This window comes from Protomyctophum parallelum, assembly GCF_964188405.1.
Source record: "Protomyctophum parallelum genome assembly, chromosome: 11".
Classification (NCBI taxonomy): domain Eukaryota; kingdom Metazoa; phylum Chordata; class Actinopteri; order Myctophiformes; family Myctophidae; genus Protomyctophum; species Protomyctophum parallelum.
In genome coordinates this window covers 38,114,226-38,137,119 of record NC_139707.1, presented here as the reverse complement: position 1 = coordinate 38,137,119, position 22,894 = coordinate 38,114,226, and the positions used below count along the sequence as shown (strand labels likewise).

The following is a 22,894-nucleotide window of genomic DNA, read 5'->3' as shown; positions in this document are numbered from 1 at the left end:
AGAGCTGCATTATTCTTTGCGGCAAACTTTGTATGCACACTGACAGTAAGCTACAGAAGAACTATCACTTTTGTTGAGTGGTGCACCCACTCCTATAGACAGCTATGTGAGTCCCTAAGGCCCTGGAGCTTTATCCGGGCCTGACAAAAGTTAATAATTATTAAACAGAAAATAAATGTTCACATGGAACACCAAATTAATCAGATAAGGAGACCGAACCCATTTATCAGCTTCAGTATTGTAATATTTCAATTTTATTAATTATTTTTGATTCATCACTTCCAATTTCACTTGGTTCTCCTGTAGCATTTCCATCCAATCAGGATGGTGTTCTCTTTCCATCCTGATTGGATGAAATTGGTATCCAGACCTGAAAATGTATTTTCTAGTCATGTACATGGAAGCGTACTACAGTATATCGTATGACAGATCTCAAGATATATGCGAGGGACAGACACACTGATATTTCGAGCATTTATAGATACTAGAGTTCGGGCCGCTACACACAGCCCTCACACCTACGTGAATATAACTATAGATGTCAAGATTAGACATCTATTCATGTACATGAAGAGGGGATTCAAGGAGAGATGGAGCATGAAGAGGTGTACTGTATATACACGTGAGGAAATAGAGAAGACAAACCGAGACACTGTGAGACCGTGTGAATCTTAGTCTGTATAAACATCCATCTTTCCATCTGGCGGGCTACAGCAGCAATGTGAACAAAGAGAACGAGAGGAGCCTTCGTAGATATTAGATAGAGAAAGCAGAAAGTGCTGAGGGTAGGAGCAAAATGAGAGCAGGACCAAAAGAGATCAAGATTGAAGTTCAGATAAGACAGGAAAGTATGTGCACATGCATGCGTTTGTGCGTGTGCGTGTGAGCGTGCGTGCGTGCGTGCGTGCCATGCTTTTGTTTTTGCTTAAATGTAAGTCGCTCTGGATCAAGAGCGTCTGCTAAATGCCTAAATTGTAAATTGCGTGCGTGCAGACAGACACATTAAGCAAGCAGGAGTGACAGACAGACAGAGACGGAGGCGACAGATTAGTGTGCAGGCAGACAGAGCAATGCTTAATAAATCAGCCATTGCTGGCACTAAGTGTGACTGAAATGTTTACTATATAGGCTGGCATCATTGGGAGACAGACAGAGCGAGGGAGATGGAGAGAGAGAGAGGAAGAAATAGAGAGAGAACGAACATGCCTGTTGCCCAGCTTGACGGAGAGTAATAGGAGTAAGGTGAAGACAAAGAGAGATTGAAAATGGGGGGGGGGGGGGGGGGGGGGGGTGGAGTGCGGAAGGATCTATAATGGGTGAGGCAACATTTTAGAGGAAGTGTGCATCTGTGTGTTTGTTTGTCTGTGTCAGTGTGTGTCCGTGTCTGTGTCAGCGTGTGTCCGTGTCAGTGTGTGTGTGTGTGTGTGTGTGCGCGCGCGCATCAATGTCACTGTAACAGCCACATCCACATACAGGTCTACTAAATTCCCACTAATTACGGTATTTAAAACCAGTAAGACGCCCTAAAGGGCGAGGTCACTTCTCGCTGAAACAACAGATCTGTTGTTTCTCGCTGAAAGCACTCCCTGAGTGCTGTTCATGCAGCCCTGGAGTGTGACATGACAACCGTTTTAAAGTACTAGAACAGTGCCCGTCGGGGTTGATCAGGTGCGATCAATTGGCTAATGAAGGGGCGAGGTCGCACATCATTGTGGTGGCGTGGAACATGTGTGTCAAGCATGCATGCCCCACCCAGTTATTATGTCTGTGTCCCTTTTATGCCCATATACAGAGTTCTTTGTCAGGCATGACTAAATATGGAGTCTATGCAGATGGCAGAACCTATTGTGATGTCAGAACAGGCCGGGTCCATATATGGAGTTGTCACAACTCTCTCATCTAAACGGCACTGGATGAGTATGAGTATCGTGATCTGGAGACGGCCATGGAGTGTGTCACGAGGCGTGACTGACTGACATGAAACGCAGGTTTTCATAGTAAACTGCGACATACGGCCGCAATAAATAGGTAGAGGTCAAATGCAGGGCAGTTAATACATAATTAATCTCTACTGACCCAGTGCACTGCATGCACTGATGGGTGTATAAAGAGAGACTATACAATTCCCTCCAAGCCTACTCAAGGTTTACAATGGAGATGACTGGAATTATAAATAGACACCACTATTCAATTCTTTATTGATTAACTTTTCAAGATTTCCTTCCTTGTACCACATGCATTCAAAAGGTCCGACAGCGAGTCCCCAGTTCAATTCCCGGGCCAGCCAGTACAATTGCTGCATGTCACTTCCATGCTCGCTCTCACTGTGTTTGCTGAGTCTCTCCCCTGTACATCAAATTGACCTTTGTAGTTCACCTACAAACAGGAAGGCGAAAAGGTATAGGGCAGTGGGATATGTAAAAGATTACATCACGATAACCAGAGAAAAACGTCTTCCGAGATCGATAAATATGACAATAGTATGGAAACACAGTCTAGTTAATTAAGACAACAACATTGTATATTACACAAATATTCCTAAAACCCCAAAGAAATGCCACAATACCATGATATACTGCATTAACCAGCCCTATGTCAAGGCCATTTAGCTGCGATGTAATCTTATAGCATATATACAGTAAAGGTATTTCTACACGCTCACCATTGAGAGTAGTGGTCTCAGGAGGTTATCCACGGCTGAGCAGATTAGCCATGGATAACTTGCATGTAAAGGGAAGTCGCCAGCGGAGCACTTTAACCCTAATCCAGGCCATTGCATGTCAAAGGTGAGAGGTTGGGTAAGTGACTAATATTAGTTTAAGCCAGGTCATCTGTCGCTGGGTCCATCCTCAGCCTTGTTTAGAAACTCAGTCCAACAGCTACTCAGCAAAATCCCTTGGAGTTCCTGGAACTGTGCGAGTATAAAAATGGACCTGCAAGTGATGTGTTCCTGGAACTGTGCGAGTATAAAAATGGACCTGCAAGGATTTTGCTATGAAGATAAAGCTTCTCAAAGTAGTGACTAACTGTTCTGTGAATTTACTCATCAGCTTTACTCATCAGCTATTTTTAGGAGGTACTGCAATGATGGAGAGATATAGCTGGACAATGGAGAACAACACACCTAGGAGCGACATGTGCGCTCGTGTTCAGTGCGAAATCTGCAGTGCGACTGTACTTTTCATTTGATGTGGAATTCTAATTAGGCTTTGTTGATGGATGAATCTCTCCATGTCTATCTGTCACACACACACACACACACACACACACACACACACACACACACACACACACACACACACACACACACACACACACACACACACACACACACACACACACACACACACACACACACACACACACACACACACACACACACACACGTATCATTTTTCCTTCAGGTAACATCTTACTTGAAGCTGCCATGAACCAAGTTAGCTACAGTAGGTATACATGCTTGTCTCAACAATCCCTTCATCTAATAGCAGGCATGAGCATACTGTACGTACAGTATGCAGCACATAGTCCAGTCTAGCTCATGGCTAATGTGAACGTGATGTCAGAGATCCGGCATTAAGCCAATTTTAATATAGGATTATTATCATCATTATTTGGATTATATTAACATCATCATCTTCATGACCACCACCCTCATCACTGTCTTATTACCACCGATACATATTACCATTTGTGCCACCATCACCATCATTGTATACTACTATAATAAAATATTGTACAAATAATATAATTACCTTGTTATAACTTATAAATACATTTCGGTGTGTGACAGAAAGCGCAATCAAGTATACTGTAAATCAGCCGTTTGTTACTGCATGGTGACTTTTGTGGGGATCTTTTTTTTACTTAAATTTTTTATCCCACGATTTTGTAACGCAGTTTTTTTCTTTTCACCCAGTGCCAATTATCTAATGTAATCCTGGGCGCTACACTTCCTCTGCCAACCTGGGGGGGCAGCGGACTGACCTCATGCCTCCTTCTATGCATGAGGAGTCCAAGCTGCTTCTTTTCACCTGACAGAGGGGAATTTCCCCAGCCGGACGTAGCGCGTGGAAGGGACACGTTTTCCCCTCCATCAGGCGCCCCGGCTGGCCCTATCGCCAACCCCCGCCTCGGGTATGGGCACTGATGATGCGGAGGAGGGAACACGCCGCCAGTGCCCACAGCGTCCCCAGCGGGAATCGAACCCAGGACCTTCTAGCTGTGAGGCGACAGCACTACCAACTGTGCCACCATGCCCCCGAGTTTGTGGGGATCTTGTTTAAGCTTGAGCCATGCTGAAGATGCATCAAATGACAACCACAATGCAAATGCAGCGCTTTAATCTAAGCACAGGCCATCTGTAACAGCCTGGGTGACAATTTAACAATTAAATAGGGAGCGTTTATAATCTCCACACTGATGCACTTCATGTTTGCATAAGCTGGCGCCAAATGAAACGACCTGAACCCCTTCCAGCAAATTGGCAACTTAATTAAACCAGTCTTCGATATTTTAATATTCAGTGCTCAGGGGTGGGCTATTCGGAAAATGTAACCAACGTTCCCTCTCTCATTCTATGTATACAGCATATGTTTTTTACTTTATTTTTATCCCACGATTTTGTAACCCTTTTTTTTTAACCCAATGTAATTATTGTCTAGTCTCTAGTATAATCCTGGGCGCCACACTTCCTCTGCCAACCTGGGGAGAGCAATGGACTGACCTCATGCTTCCTTCAATGCATTAGTGTCCAAGCTTCTTTTCACCTGACGAACTGGTTGGACGTAGCGTGTGGAAGGAACATGTTATTCCAAGTAACCAGTTCCTTTCCCCTGCCCGGCTAGACGGGGGAGTCGGTTTTAAAACATATTTCACTGCTTGTCCTTTTTAGTTACAAATAAAACCTTCTTGATTCTCGATTCCCTAAAACATCCCATCTGTTCAGGAACCACACCCATCCCAAAAACACATAATGAGGGACAGCGATGATGACTGAATGGGAGAAATGAAAAGCAGAGACATTAGGAAAGGGGGTGAGATTGGTATTGAGAGGGGAAGACTATTTTGGGCATGAATAGACATCTAATGATGCCTTGATTCCTGCAGCACTGTTGAAGAGAGAGAGAGGGGGGAGAGACAGAGACCGTGTACATCCAAAACCGTTCCGTTTTGAGGGGTGCTAGCCCCTCCTATATACAGGTTTAATGTTTGTTTTTTTGTACCAACACAAACATTAAATGCCATTGACAATGAATGTAGAATTGAAGTCATGTGTCTGAGCAAATTGGCAGTTTTTGCCCTAAATTCCCATTGACAATGAAAGGAGAATGTACGTCATAGCAAAGCGACATGTTACGTCGTGATGATGTATGTACGATGATAAGAGCGCCCCTCTCTTCGCACAGGTGCGATTTTTTATTATTTAAAATAATAAAAAAGAATCTCGTTTGCACCTGAGCGGAGGCTCAAAGCTGCTTTTACAGCACCAACATGTGATCCTTGTGCACGTGCGTGCATGCATGCATGCGTGTGTACACATGCACAACTCAGCACTCAGTTGTTTATCTGTTGTGTGTGTTGTGTGTTTGCTTGTGCTTAATGTCTTGCTGTCCCATGTGTCTTAGTTGGAAGCATGGGATGATGACTGCGTGCCCAAAACCAATCCATCTCTGTCCGCGCGCCAGGCCAGCCAGGCTGCTTGTCCATTATTTGTCGATCTCTCTGCGATCAATCCATCCGCCTGCCTGCTAGTGCTCATCCGTGCTGTAACTTTTGCCTGAAGCCTACACACCGACAAGACTGGTATGAGATAAGAGGAACGGGGAGAGATCATGTCGCAGGTGATCATGTCAGACCACTGAAGAGACAGGTGTGTGTGTGTGTGTGTGTGTGTGTGTGTGTGTGTGTGTGTGTGAGAGAGAGAGAGTGAAAGAGAGAGAACGATAGAGAGAGGGCGAGAGAAAGGGAAGGGCAGACAACAAGAGGCAGTTGGATGACAGCCATGCATGCTTCTGAAAAGGACATGTTTAGTAAACACTGAGGTCAAAGAGCAAGAGAGAGAGATACAGACAGACAGACAGACAGACAGACAGACAGACAGACAGACAGACAGACAGACAGACAGACAGACAGACAGACAGACAGACAGACAAGACAGACAAGACAGACAAGACAGACAGACAGACAGACAAGACAGAGGATAAAGAAAAGCCAAAACTTCCCTATTTGTCTCCATGGAAACAGAGCAATCATGGCCTCATTCTGGGTCAAAGGTCAGGGGTGACGTACAGGAAATGCCTGCTCAAAAGGCAGACAGAGAGAGACTCAGGGAGGAGAGTCAGGGATACAGACAGAGAGAGAGACAGAGTGAGAGAGAGACAAAGTGAGAGAGAGACAGAGAGATACGAAGTGAGGGATGGATGCAGAGAGCGATAATGGGGTGGAAGGGGTTTTATTTTTAACTGTCAGGAGTTTACTGTGTAAGTGATACAGCAGAGTACTGCATGACTCTGAGCAAACAGCAATCTGTGGAGACACGATTTTTTTTTTTTTTTTATATGATTCTTTTCTTCTCCGAGCAATATCCACTCCACCCAACATGTCTGGAAACTCTGACAGTGAGTGACCTCATCATTCCAATTCACAGAGACGCTTACAGGCTGTAGCCTGTATACATTTTCCCTCTGCTTAGTAATAAGCTTAAGTTCAGCGGGACCTCTCGTCTCGATCTGAGGACGTTGGTACGGTCGGGTATAGGGCTCCTGGGAAAGCACCGCGTCATGCGCCCCTTGACCACGTGGCCCGGCCTTGCGGGAGGCATCCCCTCCCCCCCCCCCCGGCTGCGCCTCACCTGGGGAGGCTCGGGCAGCAGAGCAGCAGGACTACCTGGTTGTTGATCCATGCCAGTAGCATATGCTTGTCTCAAAGATTAAGCCGTGCATGTCTAAGTCTCAGTACAGACGACTTCAACAGCAGAGCGAAAAATAACAGCCACATTGTTGCTCTGTGGAAATTCATTGCAGATGTGGAAGCTTATGATGAGGCGTTTATAAAAGCAAATTATTCGCGTCAAAAACAAATCGCCCCCGGTGTGTAAAGACACTTAAAAGGGTGTTCATTGTCTCCACCAGGCCGAAGGCATGCATGGGGAGAGTACATTTTTGCACTGGATCAACACGGATCTGTCCTCTTCCGCTTATTCCATCCCCGTTGGCTAACGAACAAAATGCCTCAAATCATGAACGCAGAGTGCAATTTCAGGAGGATTTTTGCATGCACATTCCCACTAGGCCAAGGAAGAAATGCCACTTGAACATTTTCACATCAGCCTCATGGTGGCGCAATAGCTGCCCCATTCGTGTTTTAACCTATAACTGCACCGATCTGTGTAAAACTTGGGTATGCACTCCCTAGAGGCCAAGGAAAAACCTTTGACCTGCGTTTTTCTGCTCTTTATAGCGCCACCAGGAGGCTGACTGAATCCCTAAAGGCCTATTCATACTCCAGTTTTCAGTGATAAAACTAGAGTATGAATAGGCCTTCAAGGTCCATGCAAAATGGTAAAGATAATGGTCAATTCATGGCCGTAGGCTGCAGAGGCGTAATCAAATAAAGTTGATTGATTGATTGATTGATTGATTGATTGATTGATTGATTGATTTACCATTTAACTCTTCAGTCGCCTTAAATGGAGCACTTCACCCATAATAAGTAGTATAAATCGAACTTTAGTTTAGTTCATACTGTAGCAGTTGTTCTTTTCTCTTCAAAAAACAACGTCCACGTGAAAGTGCTGCCCTGCAAAGCCCCATGACCACGAGGGGAGGTTGGAGAAGTGATTCTTGGGAGCCAAGGTTTTACATAGAAATGATGAATCATGCATCGAACATCTCCCGCAGGAATGGTGGATTTGTGTTCACTGTACATGCATATGTAGTGGGTTGCGTAAGGCAGAGAACAACACAGCATGTACCTGGGAACAGAAATGGGAAGACGAGTATTCCACTTACGTCACTCATTTCACAGGCAGGGGGCCATCCCTGTGTCTCTCTCGGCTATAACATCTACAGTATGTCCAATAGTACATAATGTATATACTTTACAGAAGTTTCATCTACATGGAATTGAGGTTTATGTACAGTAAAAAATGGCCTTCTATTTCAAATAGAATGCTGTCATAATTATGCTACAAATGTGTGTGTGCGTGCGTGTGCGTGTGCGCACAAACATGGTTTCTCATTAGACATTTGGGTAAGCTCAGAGATTGAGAATACAGAGGGATAGAGATAAGGAGATATAGATAGAGAGAGACTGACAGACAGACAGACAGACAGAGAGAGAGAGAGAGACAGAGAGAGGGAGGGGGGGTGCTGCAGAGATCAAGCGTGGGAAATAGCAACACAGGAAGAGGGGGGGGGGTTAGTAGGCAAAAAAAGAGGGAAAAAATATTCCAAAATTAGTTTAAAAAAAAACCCTGCCTTTAATAAGATTTGTTTGGCCCAGGCTGTGGCGTAACGGTCTGGGCACCTGACTGGTAATCCAGTCGCAGTGTGCCGCGGGTTCGACTCCCGAGCCCGACACGGCCTTTACTGCATGTCTTCCCCCATCTCTCTCCCGTTTCCTGTCAGCCTACTGTCTGTCCCTTCAAAAATCAATAAAAGGCGTAAGCCGCAAAAAAATATATTAAAAAAATATATATAAGATTTGTTTTTGGCTTTTATGCCTATATTGATTGTACAGTAGTGACACGCAGTAAAGGTCAACAGGATCGGGACTCGAACCCGCGACACGCTGCCAGGCTACATTGAGCTTATAGAATCTATCTAAAACTGCCTTTTTTAAAGCTCGGAGAAGTATGTTTTACTGTGTTAAAATACAAGACAGTGTGTGTTTATTGCCAATAAAATGGTAAAAGCGTTGTTATCCAAATCGCTTTACAATGTGCATTACATTCACACTCACACACACACACACACACACACACACACACACACACACACACCTTCATACACGACAATGGAAGAAACCATGCGAGGAACCAACCCGCTCATGGAGAGCAATTAGGGGTTCAGCGAAGGACACTTCGACAACCAACTATATATATGGGGGAGTCCGAGAACCTTCCCGTTTCCCGCCCACTGCCGTCCTGTGGGGTGCGTGGGATGTCGAGCAGTGTTTATTCTCCGCATGCTACCTCTGCGTCATGATTCACACCACCTCTCCCCATCAAAAGCACTCACGATATCCGCACGTCTGTTGTAGCCGGTATCACGGACATACTGTACAGTGGATCTTTCAAAACGCGATGTACTGTACGCGCAGTAAATTATGCACGCAGATGCAGTATAGTACATTGTGAAGATATCAAAAGCTGCCTGTGAATATTGCCACAGTAAAATCATGGGACCTTGCTGACCCATTTGGTTCCAAATATGGCAGAGAAATCGGAATCTGAGAAAGAGTGAAGGCACGGACACGTACGCACACTCACGTACATATAGACAAACATACAAGAATGCATATACAGGGCGCAGACCAACGGATGGGCACACAGGCATGCAAGCACGCACTCTTTGTGATATTGCCTGGTGTTGTAACTGGTGTTTGTTACGCAGTTACTTGCCCAGCATTATTTGGTGTAAGTACCATTTGCTGGCAGGTGTGTGATCGGCCTCAGGGGTGAAATAAGCCTTAAATAAAGAAATGCATGTGGTTGTCACCACATCCACATCCACATTGTTTTTAAATAAATCATGGTTTATCATTAAAGTGACCTGGTAAAGTCTTGTCAGTTGTGTTTTTCATGTCTGTTTCTTCCTTCAATAAAAATTAAGTGAAAAAAAAAAAAGTGACCTGGTAAAAGGTTACAGCAGCTGACAAAAAGCCATGAGGTCACCGAAATGAGTATTATACTGTACTGTTCATCCTAGAATCTGTTCAAGATTATGAGATATATCTTGTGTGAAACATTCATATTTTAGCCTGAGGGTGGCACTAGACAAGAGGATATGACAACGAGCTCACTCAAATACTTCAACATGCTCAGAAAGCTAGTTTCGTGCCCATTCTGCCCATTTGAGATACTGTGTGTGTATTTGGACCTTTCAGCCAAAGCGTGGTGCCAGAGGAAAGGCCATTAGGCCACCAAAATCAGTAGGAGCTACTACAGAGAGCATGAGTGTACTCAGTGAGACAATCTGGCACAACAACTCCGCACAACACACACACACACACACACACACACACACACACACACACACACACACACACACACACACACACACACACACACACACACACACACACACACACACACACACACACACACACACACACACACACACACACACACACACACACACACACACACACACACACACACACACACACACACACACACTTTGAGGTGGGTATCATGGGCCCTCCATAGTTGCCATGGCAGCCTAGTGTGTATCGTGCCTGGGATCTCCGCCGGTCCTGAATCTGATGATGTCATAGAAATCTGGCAGACTCACAGAGCATTCCTCCCTCTTATAGAGCTGCAACTTGCCCTTTACCCACACATACAGTAGCCTACGGTACAGTAAACACACACTATGGTGATGGCTTTCTCTACCTGACCGATTGCTCCCACAATAAATGACGAGCGCACGCACGCACGCACGCACGCACGCACGCACGCACGCACGCACGCACGCACGCACATAAGATTTTAAACAAAACTCAGCAAATCTCAAAAATGTCAATAATTGAAGATCAGCTATTATTTCAATACTGTATGTTGTATGACAATGCACATCAGGTACAGTATTTAAAAGTATATAGAAGTGGTGAAGAGAGCTTGTGCACAGCAATTCAGCATAGAATCAAAAGCTACAAGTGGAGACAAGTGTGCGCAAACCCAAAACAGCAGAGCAGCCCACTGCACTCTCTTCAGAGTTGTCCCCATTCTCTTCAGCCTCAGGTGAACACTTTGCGCACGCACGCACACGCACGCACACATGCACGCGCAAGCTCATTACGCCATGCAGAGCACAGCCTTTCTCTTGATGACTTTTTCGCTTGGGGTCTCTCTCTCACTCTCTGCCTGTTTACATCTCACCACCATCCCCTCTCTAGTCTCTCCCTACTTCCATCTCTCTCTCTCTCTCTCATCCTGTTTCAACAGTTCAATCACGTTTTTGAGCGGTGCCTCCGCTCCATTTCGCAGCTCCATTATCCCCGGCCGTACGTGTCTGTCCCTGTGGCCGAGCACGGAAAGCTGCAACAACACGGTAACTCGTTTTCCGGGCGGGAAGGCTCGCCAGAACTGGCCTGGCCCCCTGGGCGCGTTCCTGGGCGTCTGGATGTTCCCAGGGACCCCCACGCGGTAACTCTGTCATGTCTCGATTTTCTTTCCCGACAATAATCAAGGTACAGTACAGAGCACAGTACACTACAATACAGTTCAGAGCACGGTACAGTAACTATAACAATAATGTATAGTTGCACAGCTCAGTTCACACAGGTGTTTTTTGCACTGCTATTGCCTACTCTCTAGTCTCTACAGCCTGTCTAAACACATCCTCCGTTCCACCTCCAACTCTATGGTCTCTCTCTCTTTCTCTCTCTCTAATGGTATCTCTCCCTGCTCCTCGCCCGCTTAGTGACAAGACAGCCACAAACACAAACAATAGAGGAACTAAAAAAAGTAAAGATTCTACAGCACTGTGAGTGTGCATAGCGTGAGAGATACAAGATACAGAAGGAGAGGGGTTGCCAGAGAGGTAGAGCGACTAAACAGGAAATGATAGCCAACCAAAGCCTTTATCTAACATTCTGACTTTATTTTCCCCCCTTCCTCTTTAACTATTTCCCCATCTCTCTCTCTCTCTCTCTCTCTCTCATTTCCATTTTCATTCCCGTTTTATTCTTGTTTCAAAGTTATTTTAATTGTGTTAACTTGATTTTCCATGTGTTGTGTAAAGCACTTGTGCAAATGTCTCTCTCCCTCCGTGTCTCACCTTATCACCTTGGCAATAATTCAGGCTTCAGTTTCACATGTGAAAATCGTCACGCATACGATTCTTTTCAACATAGCCTTGTAACCTTATGATGTATGTATACGCATTACGGTTTTACTTTGACACCACAGGTATTTGTCACAGTCAAATGACAAGTCATACAAAATGTCTCTTGCACGTACATTCAATAAAAGCCTCTCTCTCCTTCTCTCTCTCAGACATGTAACTTATGTTTTTGTTTTGTTCTGTATTTATGTTGTATATGATCAAGAACCATGCAGTATATTAAAAGAAAACAAGGAAAACTACTTTTGAATATTGCAATTAATGTCTGAAAAGGTGACATACAATCCCATGAGGAATGGGCCACGAGGTGCCATGACACTTAAATAAAATCATTCATTCATTCCATCGCTCCTCAAAGGGATATTCAGTTTGCCACACAATTCATTCTGTCTACAAGCAACATTTGGAATTCGAATAGCAATGTATCGCATTATTATGCATTTTTGCTATTATTGAATCTTTTTTTTTTTAATTGGGTAGTTGTGGGTATTAATAGTTTTTGCATATAATGGCATGACCAAATCAGAGACACCAGGTTGAACGTGGTTAAGAAAAGAGTATGTCAACAGCAACACACAGGTTGCCATTAGCTGAAACACAATCGCAAATCCTTGCACTACACAGACTCCTTTTGTCCGTCACACTTGGAGAGACGAACACATACCACACTCTCTCGCACCAGCACACTGACGCACACAAATACTCACAACCAGCACACAAACACTGACACATGTACACACACACACACACACACACACAACACTGATGTGCACACACACTCACACAAAAGAACCCAAAAGCTGCCTCCTGACCAGCAGCTGTGATGAGGTGGTGGAGTGTGTTCCTAGGGAGCTGTGGTGCCAGTAGGAGAACGATACTAGAAAACAGAGAATCCTCAGACACTCCGATGGCTGGCTGACTGACACACACACACACACACACACACACACACACGCACGCACACTTTGTAAACAAATCATTGTCTGCTTCTCGGCACAGCAGGACGGAGAGAACAAGAGGGAAATATGCAGATTAGAAACAGAAACATGGCAAAGAGAGGAACCACTTATTAATATAACTCTTTTAAATCTTATAATCTATTATTATATTGTTATCCCCACCAGGCCGAACGTGACGTTTAGGCCTATAACTCTGTAAGTCGTGCAATGTTTTCCCCCCTGGATTCCTTGGTCATGACACACAACTGCCTATATGGTCACACCATTGCCAGTAACTGCCTTCGAAAATTGTGGATGGGCCCATCTTACACCATATGTAATGACTTCAATCATACCCAAATTGCAATCGCACGTTGAGGGGCCTAGAATAGAGTGCACCTCAAGAAGCGCTTTACTTCTGCCAATAGGGGCCGCCACACATTTGTTTTTTGTTTTTTTATAAAGTATATTTATTGGTTTTTAAAGACAAACAGACATTACACAACAAGAACATAAAAACATACAAAAGAAAATAAAATAAAAACAGCTCAGGCACAACACTATTATAAATAAAAAGATTGAATATACAAAGACATGACAAGGACAATGAACCATAATGACAAGTGGTTTTTGAATTTTGATAGACTCCAAATCGGGGAATACATCCATACAGTACATAAATACATATATTAAAAAGGCAGACAATAGTTATCATAGGCACCAAATCATTACAACATGAGCAGACCCATGCATGCTCCACTCAAAGGCGGCAACCGCCACCCCTCCAGGCGGCAGTGCCACCGCCCCAAGAAGCGGCCCCGACGTAACGCATCGAGACCCCTGCCCCAAAGCAGAGCACCCACTAGGGAAGAATGCTGGTATATAAGATATCTAAGGTTGTTAGGGAAAACCTCCAAGTATCGTGGCAGACAGTGTGGTTCCAATATGATTCAAGATAAGGGTCCCAAATTTTGTAGAAAGTGTCCAATTTAGAATGCAACATGCATGTAATGTATTCACAAGGAATACAGCCCATTATAATGTTATGCCATGATTTCTTTGATGGATCAACATCCTTGATCCAAAACAAAAGGATATTTTTCCTAGCAGCAAACGTTAATAAGTTGAGCCACACATTTGTTGAAACAAACTAAGCCTTGGGTAGGCAACCCAGCCTGGCGCACTTTTCTGGTTATTGTTTTATTTATTTTTATCCACCCTGTTGGGCATGGTCAAATTACAAGAATTGCACTGCCTGCAATGTTGCTTCAGCTGTATTGTACGTGCATGAGACAATACCTTGAAAACTGAACTCTTGAGAAAACACATGAGAGAAAGAGATATAGCCTAGACAAAGAAGGAGAGGTTGAGAAAGAATAGGGCAATGGGACATAGCTAACAGGACCACATGATATCGTTTCTGAGAAAGGCAAGTAAAATGAACAAAACAGTAAAAGTTCAAAACAATCTGGAGTGGTTATGCATCATCTTAGCTGACCGATTAGTTTCAACCACATAATTGTAATGTCAGCTTGGTCATCTTGGTTTCTTGACTGTTGACAACTGATGCGTCGTTATTGAGTTCAAAATGTTATCTAAAGTCCAATAAAAGGCTGTAAACATAAGTCATGGGACCTTAAGAAATGGCATATTTTAATGATTACCCACGATACATATCCCAAAAAGAATGGGTCCATGTGATATGAATATGAACAGAAAATGACATGGATAAAAGCAGATACGACCTGTTATATCATGAATCAGATCATTCGATCAGATAAGTCTGTTGGTCGGGGGCGCCCCTTGAAGCACAGGCCAGCGCTGTCATGTCTGTCCCAGAGAGCTCGGACGTGTCTTACTTTTTCAGACACCTTCAGACATCTTTCCGTCTACTTCATCACAACATCATGTGTATAAAGCAAAAATGCCTAAAATAATATGTGCAATATGTACAATATGTATAAACAAATATGTACATAAAACAAACAACTTTGTCAAATTAAGTGAGCCGAGATGTTGTCGGTCTCGAGTCGAAACAGCAGCAACGGATATGGTCAGAGAGAGAAAGGACTAGAAAGCACTCAGTCAGTGGGCACAATTCCCCACCAGGGGCTACACCCCAATAATAACACTAACAGACAGTGCCCCTCTGTGTCTGATCACGGTGCAGGGGGCTAGATCAAGGGGAATTCAACTAGATTAGGCTGGGGGCCACAACTGTAAAATGATGGTGTGTGGGGGGGCCGCACATTTTCGGAAAATATGTGGATTTTGTGATCAAAACACGAAGATGTATACAGTATATATATATAACACATTTGTGCACAGCGATGACCAGGATAATATATGTTTATACAGGTATACTGTATGTTATCTTAGAATAGATGTATAGACCTATTTGACAGTGCATAAACATAATTGCCTTGACATTAACGAGCGATAAACGGATTACTGTCATTATGATAATCTCACACTTCATATCGCACACACCACACTTGTAACTTTCATTAGCCCTAAACTATATAAACTTATAAAAAAAAAAAAAAAAAATCTTCAAATGAAGGAATGCATATTCTTTGTGATTTTAAAATAATTTAAGGAATGAATAATTTTAACAGCTGAAACCAAAGCCCAAATCACCTGAATGTACATCTACATGCCAACAATGTGGTAGCTTGCACATCTGTACTTTTTGGAATGCGAAACAGCTTTGTACCAGAGAGATGTAAACAGAGATATACTGGTGAGATATACTGTGAGATATACTGGTTCACAGACACTGAATTCAAAAACGTAATTAGACAGTCAATGTCTGTGCACCAGTGATTTGATTTAACTCAACATTACATCACGTTAAGGGGATGCTTCATGAACACATGCTTTGGGGAAATCATTAAGTTGGTGACAGGTTCTATATGATATCTTTGGATATGTTCTATTTTGGGTTAATTGCCCAACCCTACATCCTCCAGTGCAGTGATAAGAGCAGTCAGGCAACACGCAGGTCTGTCAAGGAGACAGTCAACAAGCCTTCCCCTGAGCCACATCTTGAAATCCTGTATGTCTGTCTGTCAGTCAGTCAGTCAGTCAGTGTGTGTTCGTGCTTGTCTGTGTGTGTCAGCGTGCATGCGTGTGTCAGTGTGAGTCTGTGTCATGATGTGTGTCTTTGTGTATCAGTGCATGTCAGTGTCTGTCTGTTTGTCTGTGTCTCAACTAGTGATGCACGAATATTCGTCCGCAGAAAATATTCAATATTCAGACAATTCATTTTCGGCCTATTCAGTTTCGGCCCAAATAGGAGGAAATATATCACCGAATAGTGTATGCAATTAATGCATTCAAAAGAGCTGAATAAATGTTTTATGGACCCATAATAGTGATTATTATTTAAGTTAGTTTTGCCATAACCATTTATTTTACCATAAATCAGGTAGCTTTAAGGTACGGCCATGACAGCGGTAGGAAAAAAGATATACGGTATATAATATTAATCATATTCGGATATTCGGTATTTGGTTTTCGGCCGACTGTTTCCTATATTCGGTATTCGGTTTCGACCAAGAATTTCCCTTTCGGTGCATCCCTAGTCTCAACTCTCAATGTGTGTCTGTCAGTAATTAAAACCTAATTTATACTGCATTGAAAATATATTCTTTTGGCAGTCAAACTACGAGACTAAGTAATCAGGTATTAACAATGTGCAATGCGACTGAGCATAAATTTGGTTTTAATCCTGCTCACGGATGCCTGAATGACACATCCACCACACCGCAGAGTGTTGTGCTTTAGTTGGTTTGCATGGTTTCAATGGTTTGGCCTATTGCACAGTAATGCTATTTGCTGTTGGTTTGGAAAGGGGAAGATTAATATTGCGTCCCTGGCTCCAATCGGTTTAACTTGATTGAGATTAACGTCCCTCTTACTCATTCTAATATGCAGGAAAATGGCTCACTGACAGCCAGGCCAACGAATCCATGTGGGAGTGACCTGAATTATAATACAGTATAAATGGCTGATTGTATGTAAACTGGACAAACAGAAGAAACGTTGCTTTCAATTGAATTTCTGACATATTTCTCATTACATTAAATTTCTCTGCTTTTTACTTTTACCATCCCTCTCAAAACACACAAACACACTATTTCTATTAGACCAATCCATATTCATATTCATATTTGCTACGGAAAAATGTGAAGAGAACGTTGCTAAGGAAAAACGTGAAAATAAGAGTTCAGATGGGTTGGAATTCGGTATTTCAATGCATACTATTAAAATTGGAAATTTCTAAATCCAAATGCACTTTAATTGTTTTTCACTCTATTCCCCTAACGTGACAGAGGGTTTCTATTTCATACTAATTTCTTCAGTATGGTTGGACACAACAGAACTCTGAACAATCAGCTCACATTCACACTTGTACTTTCCCTTTTCTTGAGCACCTCTGCTTTAATGACAACTGGAAGTGTGCTTATGCATGTGTGCGTGTGCGCGCCTAAGTGCATGCGTGCGTGCAAGTGTTTACATGGACAGATTTGTGGTATTGAATCTATTGAACACACAAGTCACCCTTGAATCAATCGGAGGACCCAGTCAAAAAAGAAAAGAAAAACACCCTTGAATTGACCCGGAGAGAACATCTCAAAAATGTTTAACTTGTCGCACATTCCAATAGTTATACATTCAGTAGTACCGGTATATCCTTTCGACGTTATTTAAAGGACCACTTCACCACTTTTCAACCTATCTTCATATAATAGGTCCTCACTAATAATAATGAAAAAACGGCACAAATTTCTACTCGGTCTGTATCTCATAGGAGGGTTGTAGGCAGTTCAGAAACCGTCCTCCAGTGATCATCGATGGGGAATACAAGCTAATAGAAACTGCAGGCTTTCTAGTCCTGAAAAGTTGCAATGCGAAAATGGAAGCCATCGTTCTCACGATAATAAAAATCGAAACATTTTTGTAAAATAAATCTGCCTAATGATGATGTCACTGGAGGACGGTTTCTAGGACTGCCCACACAGCCCTCCTATGAGACACAGAATGAGTAGAAATAAATCGTGCCATTTTATCATGATTATTAGTGAGGACCTATTATATGAAGAATTTGAAGATAGGTTGAAAAGTGGTGAAGTGGTCCTTTAAACACACATACAATGTCACACACACACACACACACACACACACACACACACACACACACACACACACACACACACACACACACACACACACACACACACACACACACACACACACACACACACACACACACACGCAAAACGTTGTTAAGAAGAGATATGCTCTAGCCTCTGGCACATCTCTGGGGTTTCACATCCATTTACACCCAATGTAAGACCAGTGCAGGTATGCAGGTGTATCGAGCTCTTTATGGACAAATGAACACTGTGAGCTGATTTTACTGTGTACAGCGGGGATGTACATTACGGTTACCAGCATGTACCACTTCAAAGTTCACTGGCTGTGCAATGACAGCATTAAAGTTGCAATCTGAAACTTATTTAAAAGAAATGAAAATGTAATTTTAACCGATCTGGAAGTGTTTGTTACAACAATATAAGAAAAAGAATTCTAGAGTCTAGAATTCTCCCATAAAGGGAGACCACCTTCAACCGCTTCAGATCATGTACGTGTTATATTGTTGTAACAAACATTTTTCATTTATTTTAAATAAGTTTCACCAGGGTCTAGAATCTAGACCCTGGTGTCAGGTAGGACATCTACTGGTTGACAAGTAGTACTGCCTGAAGCGTATGCCCAAAATACCTCCCCTGCCAGTAAGCAGGGATTTCCACTTGTGTGAACGGTAGAAGTTTGGCCTCTCGTGCAGATGAACAGAGTTTGAATCCTGGGCAGAAAATAGAAATTTCGAATTGCAGCTCTTTGTCTGCATGTGATGGATTGGAAGGGGGGGGGATTGCGTGTGTATGAGCAGGGCCGTCTGCCAGACGTTCTGGGCCCCGTGACAAGATACGATACCAGGCCCCTTTAAACATAAACTGAAAATGATATTAATACTGCGGGCCCCCATGTACAGTAACCCTCGGGGCCCCACGAATCATTATCACTTTTCATGGCTCTATGGCAGCCATGTGTGCGTGAGCATGCATGTTCTGACTGGTAATCTGAGCCTTGACGAGGCAGGGTATAAGACCACCTCAGCCTTTCTGTCATTTCCAGTGGGCTCAGCGGGCAGTAGGTTTCGATGCACAAAGAGGCTTAAAAAGAGGGTGGGGACCCCCCTGTGTTGTTTCAGCAGTGGAGCTGTGGAACAGGGCTGAAGTGTGAACATTTACCGCCAACACCTAACGTCCTACCAGAACAAAATGCTTCTCTTAAGCCATCCCAGTTTATTCTACCAGACACTTCCATCTAGGGCTGGGCGTTATGACTTCAAATCAATATCACGATTACTTAAAACTTTTACCTCGATAACGATTAACGAAGGATTTTTTTTAATAGTGAAAATAGCAGATACAACAAGCTCCAGCTTGTAAATCAGCAACTTATTTTGCTATTTTTGGACGTATCATGTAATGGCACCATTAAATAAGTGTCAGTTATTGGTTCTAAATGTTGACTTTTGTCTTTGATAAATGATTGGTTAATTGCCAACAATGCCCAGCCTTGATTTCATCCCATCTCAGGGGCATGGCGGCACAGTCGGTAGTGCTGTCGCCGCACAGCTAGAAGGTCCTGAGTTCGATTCCCGCTGGGGACGCTGTGGGCGTGTTCCCTCCTCCGCGTCATCAGTGCCCATACCCGAGGTAGGGTTGGCGAAAGGGCCTTTTGCATGTTCTCCCCGTGTCTCCTAGGGTAGGTACCCTCACATGTTCTCCCCGTGTCCCCTAGGGTAGATACCCTCAAAAAAACATGCAGTAATCCTGGTCTCTAAACTACCTCCCCCTTGCCAGCCGAGGCGCCTGATGGAGGGGAAAGGAACTGGTCGGAATAACGTGTTCCTTCCACGCGCTACGTCCGGTCAGAGAAACTCCCCCCTGTCAGGTGAAAAGAAGCAGCTTGGACTCCTCATGCATGGAAGGAGGCATGAGGTCAGTCCACTGCGCCCCCCCCAGGTTGGCAGAGGAAGTGTAGCGCCCAGGATTACATTAGATATTTGGCACTGGGTGAAAAAACTGGGTTGCAAAATCTTGGGATAAAAAAATAATAATTTAAAAATCTCTCTTCTTTTCAGTTTTCACCCTGCCACACACACACACACACACACACACTCCTTCTCTTGCTCCCTCTCCTTCCTGCTTTGCATGGTGACAGCTGATTGTGCCTGTCACTGACATCGCCCCTCTCATCATCTTGCTCTGTCCCTCCTTTCATCTACTTCCTGCCAGCGAGTATCAGTGGCACAGTGATTGACTTACCCATGTGACCAGCTGCAACTTTCTTTAAAATTAAGCCCACAACCCGTTGCTTACTTGCAACCACTTCCGACCATTGCAACAACTTAAAACAGAATCCAAAAACTGCGCTGATGTGCAACGGGTCAATTCAGAGTCAGACCGCTGCAACTGGCTGCTATAGTTCCAACAAGTTGTGTATCTTTGATGTGGACTGAGCTTTACGCGGCATCATACATTAATAGGAATTCTACCTAGGCTCTCATGTCTAACACATCCACCTCAGGAGAGGTGGATATGTTAGACATGAGAGGTAGTGATTGTCAAACATGATCCCTGCTCACTCAGTGGGTTCAGATGACCTGCAATTTGATCACAGGTGACCATGGAAAACCAGGGTAGGTCTGTTTGTATAGGCGAGGGTCCATCTGACCGTATAGCAAACGAAACCACAACACGTCACCTGTCTGTCAATCTGCTAGTGATCTTAATCTGTCTGCTTAAAATGTCAACATGTCAGTTTGTCAAAGTCAAGACTATAGGCCAACCCCGCCCACACAGTAAACCACAGGTTTATTTATCACCCAAGTGACCAAGTGCATACATTATAACTAGTCTGTGCTGGCAAGGAAATATTATAGTGCAATATCCAGTATGCTGTGTAAATCACACATATAACGCAGGAACACAGCTCATCAGCCTGTGCGTCATAGCATTATTAACACAAAAGAATGCTTAGAAAGTAGGTTAAGCTTTCTTATGAACAGGACTTTTTTTTCACGTGGCATGATTAATCCTACAAAGAATGTGGTGTGGTTACTTTCATAACCATTCAAATGTGAGAGAGCCAGTCGGATTATTCAGATTGGATCTGGCCAGTGGCCTGGCATGTGAATATACCGGTATAGGTACGCACGTGTGCCGCGTTGGACGTACGTACGTGACCAGAGGATCGCCCAGCTGGTGGCATGAAATGCGCTGTTGTAATGTCCAGTCACAGTGCGCGTCCAGTACACTAATAGGCTACTGTACGGTACACTAGCCATGCAGGCAGCCCAGGATACATCTGGGTTCAGCTGCATACCTACAGGCTTAGGCTATACAGCCCTCTCTCTTTACACTTAGCAACAAACTAAAACCAAACCAGAAACTACTGTCGTCGTTTGATTTGAGATGAAGAAATGAACACACCTGCCTCTATAGCCCAACTGATGACTGGCACCAGATTTAAAAGCAATAATATTACGGAATTTACGGCAATATGCCTAATTTATGGTTCTGAACGTGTTGACCATAACAAAATGAATGCAATAGTACATGTTTCAGTCACGGTCTCTAACCTTTATGATGCTGCTTCGGCGCGGAGCTGCTTTCATCGACTCTAGGAGGATGGTGTCGGTGTCCTGGCCACCACCACCGGGGAGGATAACGCCGCTCCGCCGGCCACGGGACGCTCTCGGTGGGATGAACTCGTCCTCATCGCGCTCCGACATGTCGACAAGAAGCCTAGCTTGGTTTCGAACTTTTCGGGAGAAAATCAATCTACTGGACGAATTTGCCTCGCGCGAAGTTTCTCTTGGTTGTTTTGGCTGCCATTTAAATGACAGATGGGTTATAGGTGCGAGAGTCCGAGAGGCAGCACTTTTCTAAAAAGCTTAATCCAAGTGGGCTCGGTCGCTCATCTGTGACCAGAGAAGAACCCGAACCAGTGACTCCACTCCCCCTAATTGTGTCCAGAGAGACCACCACGACAAAATGTTCAGAAAGAATCACTAGTGTTCATTCAGCAGACGGCAGCTCAACTGAAATGAACAGAACATCATTCAATTTCACCCCCACGCACAGTCTTCTCTTTTAAAATCAGACCATTATACACGCATGTGGATATAGCTACTTTGTAATGAACGGGGATTGATAATAGGGTGCAGCCCCCCTGGGATGGGTTGCTCTCCATGCAACAAGTCTCTCCGTGAGGTGTGGGACTGTGCACTGAGATGCGTGTCGTCCGTCAAAACATTCACTTAAAGAGTTAAAACAACCTTCTCTTGGTGGAAAGGCATGTGTCAAAAAGAAAAAGCTGGGGGGTCTGGCTTGTTGGATGTATCCAGATTGGCGTTCCAAAACTAAAAGCCTACGTTTTTCTCCCAAAATCGGTTTCAAAGTGCTGAAGAGGGTTCAACGCTGTTTTGCGCGCACTCAGGAAGCGAACCCTCATGTTCCAACGGTGTACACATTGCATGCGCTCAGCGGAGCCACGGCCAAAGCACTGAAAGCAGTTAGTAGTCTGAACAACAAGCCGACTTTTCACGAGAATGAGGAACACAACTGACAGCTGCACCGCCTCTCGTCCGTTGATCTCGCTTCATCCATTCACCCTGCTCCTCCCATACCCGGGCCACAAAGCATGAGTGACACGCGGTGGAGCCAATGCGCTCCAAGCCTCCACCATGTGGAAACTAGTAGTAGCTCCAGAGCGCAGATGGGTGGAGTGGGGAGTGGTGGCTCT

The 22,894-nt window shown here is 44.0% G+C and overlaps 1 protein-coding gene across 1 annotated transcript in view; it reads right to left on the bottom strand.

Moving 5' to 3' along the window:
- The window catches only part of plcl1 (phospholipase C like 1), an 88,987-nt gene extending 66,326 nt beyond the window's left edge, over nucleotides 1-22,661 (bottom strand). Inside the window, exon 1 of the mRNA XM_083776040.1 lies at nucleotides 21,729-22,661. Coding sequence (XP_083632166.1) covers nucleotides 21,729-21,881 — 153 coding nt within the window. The 5' untranslated portion in view covers nucleotides 21,882-22,661. The remainder of the gene's footprint in view (nucleotides 1-21,728) is intronic.
- Nucleotides 22,662-22,894: the final 233 nt, after the last annotated feature.